Source organism: Osmerus mordax, chromosome 3, assembly GCF_038355195.1.
Source record: "Osmerus mordax isolate fOsmMor3 chromosome 3, fOsmMor3.pri, whole genome shotgun sequence".
NCBI lineage: Eukaryota > Metazoa > Chordata > Actinopteri > Osmeriformes > Osmeridae > Osmerus > Osmerus mordax.
The window spans coordinates 6,611,399-6,629,160 of NC_090052.1; the positions used below are offsets into that span (position 1 = coordinate 6,611,399).

The following is a 17,762-nucleotide window of genomic DNA, read 5'->3' on the forward strand; positions in this document are numbered from 1 at the left end:
GGGTTGTTTTGACCTTTGGGAATGTAACCAGACCATTCTTGTTGGGATGTTTTGCATAATTCGACAACTCCTTGTTAGGTGAGTAGTCTCTGTTTGCTTTCACTTTGTTTACGTGTTCGTGGTCTAACAAAGACGTTGATTGTGCTGTTGTGACTCAATCTTGTCGGTGGTTTACATCAGTAGAATCACAAGAATTGTAGCTTTCCAACGATATATGACATGTGTAGCAGTCAAACAATATTTAGTGCTTTAGTACTTAAAAATCTGCCGGCCTGCCGTGGAAGGCTATTACTGTAATCCCCGTAGGCAATATAAAGGCTTTAGACCCATCAGCTCACCCAATTAATCTCCTTCCCATGAAAGTAGACAACTGTTTAGACAACTGTTCATCTTATAAATATATGTTGTCCCTTCTTTCAATCTCTTTCAGGCATTTTGATATCAAATCTCGAGAGGATCTGGTGGTGGCTGCTGCTCTTTTCTCTGTGCCAGATTTTGTTGGTGACGCATCCAAAGCAATCGCCTCCCGTGTCAGAGGGGCTGTTGCCTCCGTGCAGTTTGACGACTTCCACAAGGTCTGACAGTTAATAGTTGCCAGTTTAAACGAGTCCTTCTTGACAATTTATTTAGGTTGTTTTCTAGGTCTGTCTTTTACGGCAGCGTATTGCTGCCACACCAGAAAAGAAAAAATCGGATCAGTATCACGTTATAACGTGATTTATACCATGGTCTGGGTGAATACTCTATTATGATTGGCTGCAGGAGTGTCCATTATCAGGTGATAACGGACACCTACTACATAATTGCAGCAAAACTGTATTTTCACCGTTCTAAATTATTCCGCTGGCTACATGGTACATGAGCCTGTACAAAGTGTCTGAAATAAGTAACCATAACAGGGACGGAGTCAAAGCCTCCATTTACAATTTTGAAAGACTTTAACAAGCTAACTTGTATTTACAACAAAGAGTGACTTCAATATTTATTTTAACCTATTTGAAAAATTTTACTTTTCTGAATGTAGTGTCAGTGTCACATAACCGCTCATCTCACATCCCATTCGCTATTCACCTCGCTAGTCAATCTACTGCAGACAGGCTGCGGCCAACACGACAGTAGCAGCAACTCTACACATGGCCGATTATTTTCTTTTATTATCTTTTATTTGGGGACAATGACATGGCTTGATAGCTGGCTAGTCATGTTGTTAAACATATTGTCAAATTATAATTACTGTTTGGAGAAAATGTAAACTTTGATGTGGTCATCTCACATCCATTTGCTATTCAACTCGCTCCACAGGCTGCGGCCGTACTGTAGCCTAGTACTAGTATGGCCGATACTTTATTCGTGAAAATCTTGATATTGATTTTGGGACAGTGACATGGCTGGTTAGCTAGCAAATCTTATTGTCAAACATACTGTAAGCTTATATTTACTGTTTGTCAACCGTACACAATGTTATTGCCTCTGAATCTTGCTAGCATAACGTTAGCTTTCGGGCTAATAGCTCAGCCAAGGGAAAGCCCGGTGTTGGTTCTATGAGCTGAGCGGACTATAAAATATCAGAGTTGGCTAACGTAAAAAAACGTTAGATTTCTTTTGCAAAACGCCTGAAAACATAAATTAATGTTTGTAAAAAAAAAAAACGTTGGCAAGTGACCATGGTATAAGCGGGATAATGCCCTTCGAGGTGTCCAATATCACCTGATAATGGACTCCGCGGAAGCAACCGTTCACGCCTCCGCATCGTCCATTATCAGGTGATATTGGACACCTCGTCGGGCATTATCCCTTACATGTTTCTTGTTATAACAAGATGTTCATCACGTTATAACAAGTTATTTTCATGTTATAACGTGCTGCAAACGTGAACATTATAACAAAATAACAACTGGAAATAACATGAACAGTTTAATGTTATAATGAGAAGTGCTGGGAGGTAGATCCCTTCCCCCAGTATCCGGTTGTGAACTGTGCACTAATTATAGGCACTTAATTGGCCTTTTGCAATGAACTACTATTACCATGGCCCAAAATACGGACACATCACTGTTGAGATTTCTACGTAATCGCGGTGTACCAGAAGAGTACCTCTCACGCATGGAACAAGAACATGTAAGTACATTTTTACTTAGGCCAGTTCTTGTAAAAACCTGTATTTTATTCCAATGTTATGTTGTGCATGGTTAGCATAAGTTAGCTAGCTAGCCAGCCAGCCTGAGTGGCACAGTCCAAAAGTGTAACCTTTTTACACTTTTTTCTTTTCTTGGCGCTGGCTCGATGAGAAGGTCACGCAGAAGGTTACATAGCCTATAGTATAGGCTATGTAATTAAGTTGGATCAGCTGCGTAGTGTTGGTTAGGGTACTGCCATCAGAGTGAAAATAAGCCGGTGCTTCAAACACAAATCGCTGAAGGCAGAGTTGTATTTATTGTTCCCATACATGACTATTGGGAGTCGCTTTGCATTGCGGATAAATAATAATCATCAAAAGAAGTTACAAAGTGCACAGAAACTCAAGGCTCCAATAAAGTTATTACAGTCAGCCAAACCCTGCCAGAACACCACCTACCCCTCTGTCTTTCCTTTCGGTGTGTGTGCATGAGCGTGTGCATAGTGTGGTGGGGGAGGGTGTCCCAGGTGTTCCCAGCTTTGTCTTGAGTTGTAATAATATTGTCTGTCTTCACAGATTGATGAGACGATCATTGACTGTTTGGACGATGACTGCATATGGCGATCGAATAGCAGCAAGACGCTTCTGTTTGGAAAAACAAGGTCCAAGTGCAAAACAATTCACAAAAAAACATTCACTGTTTGAAAAACTTAAGAAAAAGATAGATGGGTATCGATGAGAATGATGATAGTAAATCTGATCATGAGGAAGCTTCTGCTTCAAAAAAGAAAAGTTAAGCAAAAAACTATAAATGGGCTGAAAAAAAGACTAGAAAAGTTGAGGTGGGTGGATTCATTAAGGTAAACAACTAAGAAAACGCAGAGGAGGGGGAACAAGGACCCTCAATGTACCCAAGGAGTCCAAAAAAGCTGACATGATGTAGTCGGGTGCAATCAGATTCCAATCCCTCCACCATGGCCAGGAACAAAGAGCTGTCCAAGGATGTCAGGGACAAGATTGTAGACCTACACAAGGAACATTAACAGAACATTTTGGTGAAAATGTTCTGTTAAAACACATAATTTCATGATAATAACATTTTCAAAACTAGCTATTTTAACAGTTATTTTGCAGATATTTACTTTAATCCCACGGACAAATAACTTCTTAATAACATAATTTTTGGTTTAGACATAGGAACCTTGAATTGTGAACTGAGCTCGGGTAGTTGACGTCATGCAATCCCAGCATGCACCAGTCAATATCAAAGACTACAAAAGCCTGCAAAAGCCTTTTTGGGGCTATCTCGTTGTTTATGATTATTGACCAATGCACTTTTAGTAAAGCTCTCTCTTGGAAGTCGCTTTGGATAAAAGTGTCTGCTAAATGAATAATTGTAAAGACTCCAGAGTAGGACGAAGGGAAGTTTATTAAATAGTTGTGTAGTTAAAGGTTTAAGTTTAGTTAGATAAGCACTGTTTGGAGTTTTGTTGTTGTGTTCGTTCTGTTTTGATATGTGTAATGTGATCTGTAGTTTGGATAAATTAAGTGTTCACCCTGGGTGTGACTGTTGTCCAGTTAGATTGCGATCCAACCTGTCTTATAAGATAAACGTGCGGCGAGCAATATTCCTCTCCCATTCATACAGCTAGCTGACGCTACAGTTGTAAATATCTGGATACTGATTATGTATATTGTGCAAACGACTTGTTTTGAATGAACATGTTAAATCATTATATCTTGTTTTGCCTTTATTGAATATTTTTATTAATTGAAAATACTGTATTTTTACATTGAAGTAAAAAAGAAAAGTGTCATATTGTGGGTTTATAATGTGAACGTACACAATGTACATATGTTTGTACAATTACAAATCGTTTTTACCCCCGCAAATATGGTTTATTCAGGATAATAGTACACATTTAAAATTTGAAATGCTGTTTTTTACAGAGAAGTTCAATTAATAAAAGTCATATTTACCGGCAAAGAACAGCCTGTAATGTAATATTACAGATATATCTTGTAAATTTGGTACAGGAAAATTACAATCATTTTACGGTTAATTAATGTATATATATATTTTCTTTTTACTGTAATTTAATGGGTTTAATCTGGCGTCCCAGCTGCCAGATCATAAAATCCATTTTATATGTTATAAATCAATTTATTAAAATGTTGACGTGTTTTTCTGGATTTTATTGTTGTTGTTCTGTCTCTCATTGTTAAAATAAACCAACCATTAAAATTATAGACTGATAATTTCTTTGTCAGTGGGCAAATGTACAAAATCAGCAGGGGATCAAAGAATTATTTCCCTCACTGTATGCGTCCCCTTCGAGGATTTCTCCGTCTTTGCTCAACACCACAGGGTTCTAGAAACTTTAACAAATGCCTCACTGTACTTTGGGTCACAACATACCCAGCTTGGATCAATATCCCGTTATAACGCCACACCATATCGATGGTGTGGCAGCAATATGCTGCCATAGTCTTTCAGTTATTGTCTGTCAATAAAAAAATCCAGCAATCCAAAAAATACATTCTGCTCCTGTGTACACAGAATTCTAACCGCATCATCTGCTCGGCGGTGTTCGGCTTCGATGACAAACTGACTGTACGCTCCAGTCTCCGCTTCAGCCAGAACGGTCTAGTGATCAGCAGTGTGGACATTCAGTCAGTAGAGCCTGTGGACCAGCGTACCCGTGATGCCCTGCAGAAGAGTGTCCAGCTGGCCATTGAGATCACTACCAACTCTCAGGAGGCAGCTGCACGGTCAGAGTCATATATCTTTAGCTTTGGTGGTTTGCTCTGTCGGATCTGTATTATTTTATTTTATTGTATTTGTCTCCACTGTGCACTAGAGATTAGTTTTGTTGCAACTGTTGCAAGTAGGCTATGTGAGGCTTCTACATAGAGTACCCAAAATAACTGTTTCATTCGACACTTTCACGCTTTGTATTTTGAAGAGTAAATAAGCAGCAACAAATGTATGCTTTTTAATCTATGCAATCTTCGATAGTAAGTATGCATACTTTATTTGTATTCTTATATATATACAGACATGTAAGTAAACTTATGAAAACTCTTGTCCTTCTCCAAATGTTTGGATGTTTGATATTAGTTTAATTAATAGGTTTGGAGGTGATAGTCAAATAAATTGTCCCACTGCAGCGGCCGCAAACACAACCTCGTAATTTCTGGGGAAATTGTATCCTCACTAGTTCTCCCTATTATTTCAAACATTTGGCATTCTATCTTAATAGTTATTTGATATTCTCTATAAATCATAATTCCTCTGATTTACAATGTAAGAGCTACAACATCAGGCCTGAAAAGTCTGTGTAATCAAGTAATTTTGACTAATAAATCAGTCACTGGAGGTGTTTTCATGGACTGCAGCCACGAGGCGGAGCGTTTGGAGCAGGAGGCACGGGGCCGCCTGGAGAGACAGAAGATCACGGACCAGGCCGAGGCTGAGAAAGCCAGGAAGGAGTTGCTAGAGTTGGAAGCCCTCAGGTGACCAAGAGCAGGAGGATAGGCTTACTAATGTCATGGCCTTCAAGCAATGATCTCATAGACATGCTACTGCACAACTGGAACTATGACTGTCAGCATAGATTAGCGTCAAGACATGACAGCTTGTCATACAGTACCTATGTCAGGTTAGTATAACACAGTATGTGCGTTCGGTTAGTATAAACATCATATATTATACGTATGTTATGTATGTTAGTGCTACCAAAACTATCCAGGCTGACAAGATGTTCCTGTACTATTTGTACTACTTGACATTGAGTACTGACTTGTGGTTCTCTAATATGTAGTGCGGCGGTGGAGAGCACTGGGGCAGCGAAGGCCGAGGCCCAGTCGAGAGCCGAGGCCGCTCGTATCCAGGGAGAGGCAGCCGTCAGCGAAGCCAAACTGAAGGCAGAAGCTCAACGTATTGAGGCTGTCCGTAATATACCCCTCCTGAGTGTGTGCGTGTGTGTTTAGCTATCTGTGCGGATGCTTCTGTTTGTGTGCTCTACAACACAGTGCTGTGTGTTGTAAAGGTGTGTAGCGTTTTCACATCCACTGATGTGTGTATGTGTAGGAGGCGGAGCTGCTGCGGCTGGCTAAGGCGCGTGAGCAGGAGCTGCAGTATAAGAAGGAGACAGACCGCCTGGATGTAGAACGCCAGCAGAAGATAGCAGAGATTGAAAGCCTCCGTTTCAAACAGCTGGTGGAGAGCATAGGAAGCGACACACTCAAGGACATGGCCAGAGCAGGCCCAGAGCTACAGGTGACACATGTTAAACAACCATCAGTAAAGCACAATACCAATTACAAATATAGCAGCAATGGCAGATTCCTCCTCCAGATTGTGGGCCATTTCAAAATTATTTTTACAAATGATCATTGTACAGAACAATACATCACGCGGACATTGAGTTCTTGAGACTTTTTTGTTTCATATGAGCAATGAGGCATGCATACCAACTTGATTTATTTTTTGGCCTTATGGGGTCAAAATGCCATCATTTAGAAAATGACAACTTTGAGGTGTGGTCTGTAGCGCCACCTATGCTCTTATCAGGCCCATGCTTTCTTATAAGTGTAAGTCTAACGTTTAGTATTTGTGTGCCAAAGCTGAAGAAAAAAAGACCAAGCTGTGTTTGGTTGATTCAACTTCATGGTTCTGGAGAAGAATACTTGTTTCAGCAGTGGCATTAACAGAATGTCTTCTTAACAGACAGACAGGACACTCTTGCCAGACAGCCTCAGGCTCACGCAAGTGTGGCAATTGTGTTTGAGAGTGAATATGTAAAGCATTATTTAAGTGTTAGCGGAACCTAATAATAATAATAATAAAACTAACATTAACAATAGGTATCCTCCTGACTGAGGAATCCTAATAAAATTAATAATAACAATAGCTTTCTCCCTGATGGAGGAATCCTAACTAGAGAGGGTACAATTTCTGGGGAAATTGTAGGGTATGCTTGCTTGCGTCGGTTGCACAGGGGTCCGTTTTTTAATGACATTTTTACAACTGATATGTCTGTATATTTTATATAAAATGCATAGGGCCTACTTATTATTTATAAAGATTACATAGATTTAAAAGCATCTTTTTTTTGCTGCTCATTTACAACTCAAAATACGAGTGAAGTGTAGAATGAAATATGATGTCTTCTCATTTCCCCTGCAAGAACCCCCTTTGAAGATTATTCTACGAGGTTACCGGCAGTAGAAAATGGAATCGCAATTCAAACTGTACCATCTGCTAACTGAAAATATGCCCCCAAAAACATAAATAAGCTTGACATTTATTTAGTGGAAAATCGGCCATTCATAAAAAGCTCACTGGTAGCGATCATTGTGAGTAACAACGCAAAATGCGATACAGCCCTGTGTGGAGAAGCTGCCCCGGTAAATTCTACTACTACAGTACAGTACAAGACTACTGCTGTGTTCGTCTTGGTAGAGATTGCGTTGGTTGAATTCGATTCAACGTTCCGTTGTACGGTTTAGGCTGAAATTAATTATTTTCATGAACAGATTGACAAAGTTTAGGCTGTGGCAACAGGGCCGGATCCAGGGGGGGGGGCTGGGGTGTCTTGTCTTACTAAAACAGCGGCCACACGAAAGGGAATGAGCAGTGGCGGCTGGGAAGCCCCCGCAGCCCCCGCAAGGCGGGGGGGGCCCCACGCCCCCGCCCTGCATAGCAAAAAACAAACAAAGTAGGCCTGTATAAAAATATATATATTTATAAAAATTGAAAAAACTTTGAGGGCGATCATTGAGAGCCCCAAGTTTCAACTTCCAGGTAAAGGAATACGGTAATGTAGGCAACGTAACAGATTTTCATGGCAAAAACGGCTTTTGCGTATCTTACGTGCACTACTACGCCATTACGCCTCTTGTCTTGAACGCGCGAATTTCAAAAATGCTTATTATTACATTTTGCTAGATATCGGTCGAGTCGAGATATCAAATAAGAAAAGAATGAGTAAAAGAAAACATGCAAGCGGTGCTCAAAATCGCAGCAGTAAATTGTTGTCAGAAAAAGCTCGAGCTAAACACCCAAAAATCACACAATTATTTAGACCAGCCAAAGAGGAAGCTATTGGAATCTCCACAGACGAAACACTTCAGCAGCAGCAGGTAGCTAGCAGCAGCACCAGCACGTCTTCGCCAGTAACCAGCCTTTCCAACGCAACGTCATCACTGGCACTGCCTGAGAACAGCAGTCATAGCCTTTCTTCTAATCTTTCTTCTCCCGAGTACAGAGACGTACATAGTTCAGTTAGCACCAGTTCTCTTCCACCCTGTCCAGCCCATACAGAAGATGACAACCAGAGCAGCCGAGATTACCCCTCTATTCCAAGTGATAGCTCCAGCGCCGAGTTCCCTACTGACAGGGCTCTTTTCCCTATAGACATTGATGATGACAGCATCAAGAGATATGTAATAAATAAAGGGTCGTGTCAGCCAAAGGGACCATATCCTAGAGACAGTAAGGGCATGTGCTTTTCAGACGAACACTACGTCAAAAAAACTAAACATGGAAACAAGATTCCGCGTAGATGGATATGTTATTCACCAAAGATAGACCGTGTTTACTGCGAGCCGTGTTGGCTTTTCGGCAACAGACAGTGCAGATCACACCAGGTGGCATGGGCTGTGGGAATTAATGACTGGCAGGGTCTCTCAAGGAAAATCAAAGACCACGAATACAGTCGTTCTCATTTGGCTGCATGTGTCGCTTATGATACATGGAAAACGGACCACACCATTGATAAAGAGTTAGACTCCAATCTAAAAAAACAAGAAAACTTTTGGTCAGAGGTACTGACGAGAATAACAGACGTAACATTGACTCTGGCATCTTGTAATTTGGCATTCAGGGGGCATCGGGAGAAAATAGGTGAAATAAATAATGGTAATTTCTTGTCTGTTATTGAGCTTATTGCGCGATATGACCCTGTACTGAAAGATCTACTCGAGAGGAAAAGTACATTGAATTATCTGAGCCACACAATTCAAAATGAACTGATTGCACTACTGTCCCAAAAAGTAAAGGAAGAAATTGTCACTGAAATCAAGCAGGCTGAATTCTATTCAGTTATCATGGACACGACTCAAGATATCACAAAGGTTGACCAACCAAGTCAAGTGTTTAGATATGTTACAGTGGAGACTGATGAAAAGGAACAACCGACTGAGGTTAAAATAAACGAGAGTTTTCTGGGATTTCAAAGCGTGAAAGATCAAAGTGCCTCAGGTATTGAAAAACAAATAACTGGACTGATAGAAAGTCTTGGAATATCAGTGAACAAGTGCCGTGGCCAGGGCTACGATGGCGCAAGTACAATGAGTGGCGCTTACTCCGGTGTCCAAAAGCGCATTTCAGACCGAGCGCCAAATGCCGTATATGTCCACTGCTCATAACCTAAACTTGGTTTTAAACGATGCTTGTCAAAATATACCAGAGATAAGGACCTATTATGACACTGTACAGAGGATCTATGTGTTTTTTAGTGAAAGCATCAACCGGTGGAAGCTATTGGAGAACCATCTTTCCAAACCTACTCTTAAAAGACTGTGCCCTACGCGTTGGGCATCCAGATACGATGCCATTAAATCATTACGCTTCCGATACAAAGAGGTAATGCAGGCGCTGAGTAAAATTATAATGCTGTCTAAGAAACCAGAAGAACGCACTGAGGCATCGGGCATACAAAAGGCAATGGAGACGTTTGAATTTGTGCTTATGACAGTAGTACAGTCGAAATTACTGGAGACAGTTAATGCTGCTTCAAAAGCTCTCCAGAAGCAAGACATGGACCTGCTTCATGCAGCAAGCCTGTTAAGAAACGCAATGGACACACTGACCAAGCTCAGGGGGGAGTATGAAGACATCAAGGCAACAGTGCAAACCCTAGCAGCATCATGGGGCACCAGCACTTCGATGAACTCAGTGAAGACCAACGGCTTCAGAATGCAGAGGAATACTTCAAGGTGTCTGTGTTCTACGCTACTGTTGACATTGCCACCACACAACTTGGACGCCGGTTTAGAGGAATGGAAGAAATTGCAAACCGCTTTCAATTTCTGAGCCCTAAAGAACTGTTGTTAGTGAAAGATGATGATCTATACTCATCGGCCAATTTATTGGCAGTGCAATATTCAGATGACCTGTCCTCAGACTTTCCTTTACAGTTACTCTCTTTCCGTAACGTGCTGAGGCCAGCAATTGAGGAGAGCAGCTCAATTAAAGATATCACTCAGTTGCTTTATGTGAAACACCACTCTCTTCTCTCTAGTTTCCCCGAAGTTGTTACAGCACTAAAGATCTTTTTGACCGTACCTGTGACGGTGGCTTCTGCCGAGAGGTCATTTTCTAAGCTGAAAATAATAAAGAACTATCTAAGAAGCAATATGTCTCAAGAAAGACTGTCAGGGTTGGCAGTACTCAGCATCGAAAACAGACGGGCCCGCAACCTCGATCTAAAAGGTGTGGTTAAACAGTTTGCACAAGAAAATGCACGGCGATTGCTTAACATTTTAAAATAACACTCCCGGAATGATGCAGTAGTTTTAGTTTGTTTTAGCCCAATTTCAAATATGAACAAATCAAATGTAATTACTGGGGCTTTGTTAAGCAAGATGACCCAATTTTGTTATTTATTTATTATTTATTTAATATCATTATTATAATTTGGCACGTTTCGCCCTTACTTTTAAGCAGACACGTTAAACCTTTACAACGTTCACTGAGTGAAGGACCAATAAGTTGCTAGCATTATTCTTTTTGTCTACAATAAATATAATTGCTTACTTATTGTCAAGAATACATGTTTTCCTTTCCCACCATTGATTGTGTGTTACTTCGCGGTGATAATATCCTTGGTGCTGAACTATCAGATGGCAAATATGCAGTTGTGCTGACGCAATTGTGCTTTTTTCATTTTTTTATTTCTCACATTGCTGAATATAGGCTATAGTTAAAGGTAGACAGCAATCAATATATTGACAGTGGCAGTGGTATAAGATAATAGATGGAGATACATTTTGAGTGGATTTAGGGGAGGGGCCTCGAGCTCCGACTTTGCGGGGGCCTCTGCAAAGTCCCAGCCGCCACTGGGAATGAGGAAACTGTTTCCTCTACTAAAAAATACAATGCGGGTCACGTGAAAAAAGGATCCAAAGACTCGTAGAAAGACCGAGTCGGGAAATGAAAGAAACGTTCGTTTCCTCCAGTACAGAGCCTATGCAGGTCATGTGAAAAATGATCCAAAGACTCGTAGAAAGACCGAGTCGGGAAATTAACGAATCGTTCGTTTCCTCTAGCTACCACTACAGAGCCTATGCAGGTCACGTGAAAAATGATCCAAAGACTCGTAGAAAGACCGAGTCGGGAAATTAACGAATCGTTCGTTTCCTCTAGCTACCACTACAGAGCCTATGCAGGTCACGTGAAAAATGATCCAAAGACTCGTAGAAAGACCGAGTCGGGAAATTCACGAATCGTTCCCTCTAGCGTTTCCTCTAGCTACCACTACAGAGCCTATGCAGGTCACGTGAAAAATGATCCAAATACTCGTACCCGAAGACCGAGTCGGGAAATGAACGAATCATTTATGTTTACTTGGACGAGCCTATGCAACAGTCCGGATGCGCGGCCACGAGAAAATGAACGAATCACTCTTTGAGAGGACTCGTTACTCTCGAGTCCTTGTAAGGATTCGTTCAAAATGAACGAATCGTTCACGAACGACACATCACTACAACGTAGGTTAGAGCTCGGCATCCACGTTTACCGATAAAAGTGAAATCAACCTCGAATCTCTTGCCACTCACGCACTTGTTCTCGAAGTTATTGTATATCGGTCTTTTGTGGAGGGCTTTTGACGAATAGTAAAGTGTAGCATTGGTGTTTAATGTTAGACCCTGGAATTTCATACTTCTGTTTCAGTTGTAATCTTTATTTGTTTTCATAGAAGATACACGGGTTAAAGACGTTAACAGTAGTCTTTTAGCGTTAGCCATCGATTGTTCTTTGCGTGCATGTTTGTACCTACAAAGAAAAACCTTTTATCATGCATCGATTTCTGATCCCCAAACCATCTACTTCCCCTGCAACAAGGGATATTAAACTCATACTCCAGAGCAGGCAGAGCGTGCTGGTCCTAGTGGAAGCACTTCCCTGTCTCTCGGTACCAACATTACTGCTGCTGTGTGTGAAGGCGAGCATGGTTTGAATGACAGCAATCCAATGCAGCCTGTTCTGCAAACGTACCCCATGCGCATTTTCAGCCAAGGTCCTAGGCATCGCTCTCAAACTTGGTTAGAGAACTCAGCCAAGCTACATGCATGTTTCTGCTTCCCCTGTCGACAATTTGGGGCCAGAAATGATAAAGACATCACCTTCATAGACAAGGTTTTTACCAATTGGAAAACGGCGGCGGTTTATTTTACATAGAGCTCAAAAAACTATTTTGCGCTCAAATGAATGCCCAAAAATTTCGCCACAGTGGCAATGAAGATTAGGTTAGTAGTCAGATAGTTTCACCTATTGAAAGACTTTTGATTTAAGTAAGGGGAGTGCCGAACATGTTCTGTCGCCGTTTGACTTCCTAATCAGCTGCGTAGATGTTTTTGTAGTGTTTCTTTCGTAGGCTACAGCGTTGCAGTGAGTAACACTGGTTTGAAACCAGTGTTTCTACAGTTGCCTTGCAGTAAAGCTATAGATAGCCTAGCTATCCCCAAAGTTAACAGATGTGAAACAAATGTTCTGCTACAGGTAGTCACGCGTGTTTTCGTGACGTTAGTAATGTCAGTGACTGTGGCTAGCAAATTAGCCACTGTTAGCTTCACTTTTCACCACAAAAACTTAACTTGAGCCTAAACCATGCAACGGAACGTAAATAAAAATACAAGCAACTCAATCGCTACCAAGACGAAACTTTTGACACCTAGGTTGTCTATTTAGTCCAAATATTGACGAAGATTTAGGGGTGGGAAAATAAATAATAATAATATATATGTGAGAGAACAAAGGTTGTGCCCTTGCCGAAGGCAAAGCACACCCCAATATTGTGGTAACCTTGATGTTATTACTTATACCAAAATAATGAAACTGAACCACAACATTGCTAGACTGTCATGGCTGAAGAGAACACTCTCCTCTTTCCCTTCTCTCCTTCCACAAGGTCAAACTCCTGCAATCACTGGGACTCCAGTCCACGCTGATCACAGATGGCTCCTCCCCCATCAACCTCTTCACCACAGCCAATGGCTTGCTGGGAGCTCTGCAGGGCCAAGGCAAGTAAGGGGAGAAGAACAAGGAAAGGAGGAGAAGAAGAAAAGCCGGATGAATAGATTCAAAGGATTCAAAAGCAACTCCCACATCATCTCCTAAAGTTGTGTTTGTGTTTTCTCATGTGAACAGACATGATAGGTACTCTGTCTATATTGTAATTAATAAAGGGGTTCCTGCTTCTTCAATGTACCCTAAATATCTGATATTAACAGGCTAGATGTAGAACTTTAATACATGCCACTTTAATGTCCAATATAAACAGAATACGTATGTAAGTGATCATTGCATCTGTGCTAGTTCAAGGATTAAAGGTTATCATATTTGGTCTCCAGAGGTTCAGGCCGATTAACTCCACAAATAAGAGGCAAAAACACATGTATATGTGTGTATACAGTCACCTCCGGAACTATTGTCACCCCTAGGAAAGATGAGTAAAAAAATCACAGTGCCCGTTATACAGTCGGGGAATAAGATGCCAGATACGAGTTGCCATCAATTGTCTTCTTATGAATTACTTTTTTGTCACTGATGCAAAGTAGGCCCTTCTTTACCAAACACCAAGTAACTAAATTAGCATACAATTATGAGTCATTAGTACACTTTAAAGTTACCAACAACTTAATGTTTAACCATCTGGGTGATCACAGGGATATGTGAATATTTGATCGGGTATGTCAGATTTAAGTTTGGTGTGAATCCATCAAAGATTTGCTGACATACAACCCAACTTCCTGTTTGGCAGCACTATTGTACTCTTGCAACACACCAAGTTTGGTTGAAATATATATATATTTGTGTTCAGGAAATGCCATCATAAAAAAATAAAGTATTAAAAAAAAACATTTAGCTGTGACCTTTAGCGCCACCTATGGTTGAATATGGGCTATTTGTGGCGTGGGAGTTACTTGTGTCCTGCAGTTACAACATGCAGTAACTTTATTAGCTTCTTAGTTTTGGCCAAATATATCATTCGATACACCAAAATGATTCTGCACATAGAAGTTCAGGCAGAAGCCATCTCTAGGTGTACCTGACATTTCTCTTTTACATGTTAAGTTGTAGTGCAACCAGCAGAGCAGAAGCAAAGCTGCTCTTATAAATGTACCAACAGCATCAGCTTTTGAGGTTTTAGAAAACAATTTTGCAATCCATTTAGTTCGCTAGCTTACATCTTTAGAGTGACTAACTTTACCCAAGCTAACAGCTACCACCAACACACAAATCTAAATAAACACAATCTCAGCAATACACAATTAAAGAATGCTTTTTCAAACTACATAAATCCCCCAATTGTATCCTTTTAGTCCTGCAGCAAGGCATACTGGGAACCAAGTGTCTCCGCTACTGTGTTGTTGCTGTAGTGTTCTTTTAGTGTTGCACATACCAAGTACATACAGTTAACATTACATTGATTTTGTTGTCAAAACAGTTGTCAGTTGCTCTTGTATGCATGTTTAAAGGTATACATTTTATTTCTAATAAATGTATAAACACACAAAATACATGGCAGACCCAGGGACCAAACCTACAACTTTCTGACTTGAATACATGCATCTTATCCATTACACCACTAATAACTAGTGCAGTCAAACGATTAAAATATTTAATTGAGATTAATTGCATTAATGTCATAGTTAACTTGCGATTAATTGCAATTAATCGCACATTTTTATCTAATCTAAATGTCCTAAAAATTTATTTTTGTCCCATAATTATTTTGTCATTTTAATGCTCTTATCAACATGGAAAAGTGGATCGGATTGCTTAGTCTTGGTGCAAATGTTTTTTTTAATTGAAAAAAACATTGCAATCGCCTGGCTTTGACGAGGGGGCGGAGAATTCGCATCAGCTGTATGCTTGGCCATCAAGTTGTATTTCAGACTGGATGTGCTGCGATGATAGCTCAGTTCACAACGACAAAACTCACAGATCACTTTGGTCTTGTCAATGGAACCATTTGGCAACTTTTTGAAAGTAAACTTTCCATTCAGAATCTTCTTGGCATCCATTTCGGCGTCTCGCACTCACCATCCACTCAAAACGTAACGTTGGCCTACTACTCTTTAGCTAGCATGACGTTGTCATACTCATAATTCTAGTCAGAATATGAGTCTGATACCGCTCCGTTGGGCTGTGAGTATGGGGCATGTTTCAACCAAACCCGGACAAAAAATGCCTCTTCGCTCAATTAGATAGACCTACAACCAATGAGAGCAATGTAGTATGTGACGAATCCCGTAGGAAGGACAGCAAAAACATATTTTTGATCGACAAATGCCTTGATCGCGTTTCTCTGTTCCTTTCAAAATGTATGCGCTGTCGATGTCTTCTAAAACAGACTCGATGGCAGAATCTACACATCTCAGCTCTCCAGCGGCAGCAATGTTTGTTGAAAACAAATTCAACCCAAGCGCTCTTTGGTGACCTGGTTGATTACGTTACTGTTGATCATCTGTCCATCATCGTATAAAGCCTGCCCTGACAATTTGATTGGTCCGAACAGCTCTTGTTCGGGTTTAGTTTTTCCCCAATCAAGCGGCTCCAGACCGAACTTCTCGACCAAAAGATTTTGTGGGTGGGGCTAAGTTTGGCTGGCACTGTAATTGAAGAATTCAAGTGGCACTGTGTAGATTTGAATAGTCAAAAGATGTAGTTAGGGTTCCTCCGGTAGGAGGAAACCTATTGTTTTTGTTAGTATTCTTATTATTAGGGTTCCTCCGGTAGGAGGGAACCTATTGCTTTTGTTAGTATTCCTATTATTATTATTTTTCCTCTTCTCCGCTAACTGGGAGTCAGGTGGCTGAGCGGTTTGGGAATCGGGCTAGTAATCTGAAGGTTGCCAGTTCGATTCCCGGCCGTGCAAAATTCACCCTACTTGCCTCGGGGGGGATGTCCCTGTACTTACTGTAAGTCGCTCTGGATAAGAGCGTCTGCTAAATGACTAAATGTAAATGGCTCAATAGCTTGACCCGATTTTTTCAAATTTGGCCCAATGATACAACAGGTCACTCACTACTCCCAGACGGCTAGTGGCCCATGTACGCCCATAGGTGGCGCTATAAGCCACGCCCAAAGTCTACGTGATTTCCCCAGCGCCCCATTACTCCAAAATGGCTGAAAATTGGTATACTTGCCTTATTTCTCATGGGGAACAAAAAAGCATCAAGGACCCATAAGGTCCACCATGATAGATTTTGCTGTACTGTCCAAATATGGTACAACCTTCAAAACCCTTCTCCTCATGAAGATCCAATCGACTTGAAATTTGTTACAGATTTGTAGAATACATGTCTTTCTATAGGGTCAAATTGAATAAGGAATGCAATACAAAATGGCTGAAAGAAGTGTATTTATGTAAATGTCCACATTGCCAAAATATCTTTGTGTTAATAAATGAAATATCATTTTGACTGCTGGTTTTTCAAACGTTAGTGCCTTCAAGTTGACATAATTCTGAAATACCATACGCAATTTCACCATGATATGTCAATATATGATTGAATTCAATTGAATGGCTCCACAGCACACGCACACTCACACTCATCCTGCCCCTTGACACACGAGCGAGCATGGCGATACACACACACACATGCTTTCTGATAATTGTGTGCTGACCAAGCCCCCACCCTCGGTTTTTAGCTCCTGTTTCATTTTGCTTCCAATCGCAGCTCGCCATTACGAATATAAATTATTTTTCGGCGGCCATTGTTGTTTTCAACTGGAGTCGCCTGATAGCCGTGTTGGAGGCAGCCACGTTCGGTAAGTCCTATTTTTACACATTCTAAGATAGAATCAATGATTGGGTTTGTGAAAGTACAGTACCCTTGAATTATGGTGAAGGTCTGAGCACTTTTAGACCTTTAGATCGTGAGTTTTAAGTGACGGAAAACCGAACTCGAAAAGTAGCTACTGAAGCTCTAGCTTTTTTTAGTGTTTTTAATTAGTGAATCATTTTGCATCTTGGCGAATTCTTCCACCAAAAGGTTGCCTTCCGGAGCAAAGGCGATTCCCCACGGACCTGTAGGCTCAGAATTTTGATTTGGGTCGTGAAAGTCTTTGTAATTGGAGTGAGTTCGGACGCGAGGGAGACCGCATAGGCTTTGGCGGCAGCCATGTTTTGGTTGCATCATGTTCACCATTTTATTTACAGTTCGGTAAATTCTACCCCCGAAAAGGGCAGGGCAGCCTCAAGAGATGTGGGTATTGTGCTTTTAGCCAGATAGTCCTATTATTTTTGTGATTTGTGGAAAACTTGAAATTTGAGTGAGAGTGCATTGTTCTGACGTTAGCCTCAGAGTTAGACTTGGTTCGCTCACTGGCAGTGACTGTATTTCACTC

The 17,762-nt window shown here is 40.9% G+C and overlaps 1 protein-coding gene across 2 annotated transcripts in view; it reads left to right on the forward strand.

Annotated features, from left to right (window-relative positions):
• Positions 1-14,933, forward strand: part of mvp (major vault protein) — a 76,906-nt gene extending 61,973 nt beyond the window's left edge. Inside the window, exons 12-17 of one of the 2 annotated variants that reach the window (XR_010875198.1) lie at positions 431-575; positions 4,677-4,888; positions 5,516-5,632; positions 5,941-6,093; positions 6,210-6,398; positions 13,315-13,454. Coding sequence is in view for 1 of the 2 variants with exons in the window: in XM_067230558.1 (XP_067086659.1) it covers positions 431-575; positions 4,677-4,888; positions 5,516-5,632; positions 5,941-6,067; positions 6,210-6,398; positions 13,315-13,434 (910 nt within the window). In the remaining variant the exon portion in view is untranslated. Of the gene's footprint in view, positions 1-430; positions 576-4,676; positions 4,889-5,515; positions 5,633-5,940; positions 6,094-6,209; positions 6,399-13,314 lie in introns of both variants that reach the window. The other variant, XM_067230558.1, reaches the window with a different exon arrangement.
• The last annotated feature ends 2,829 nt before the right edge of the window (positions 14,934-17,762 follow it).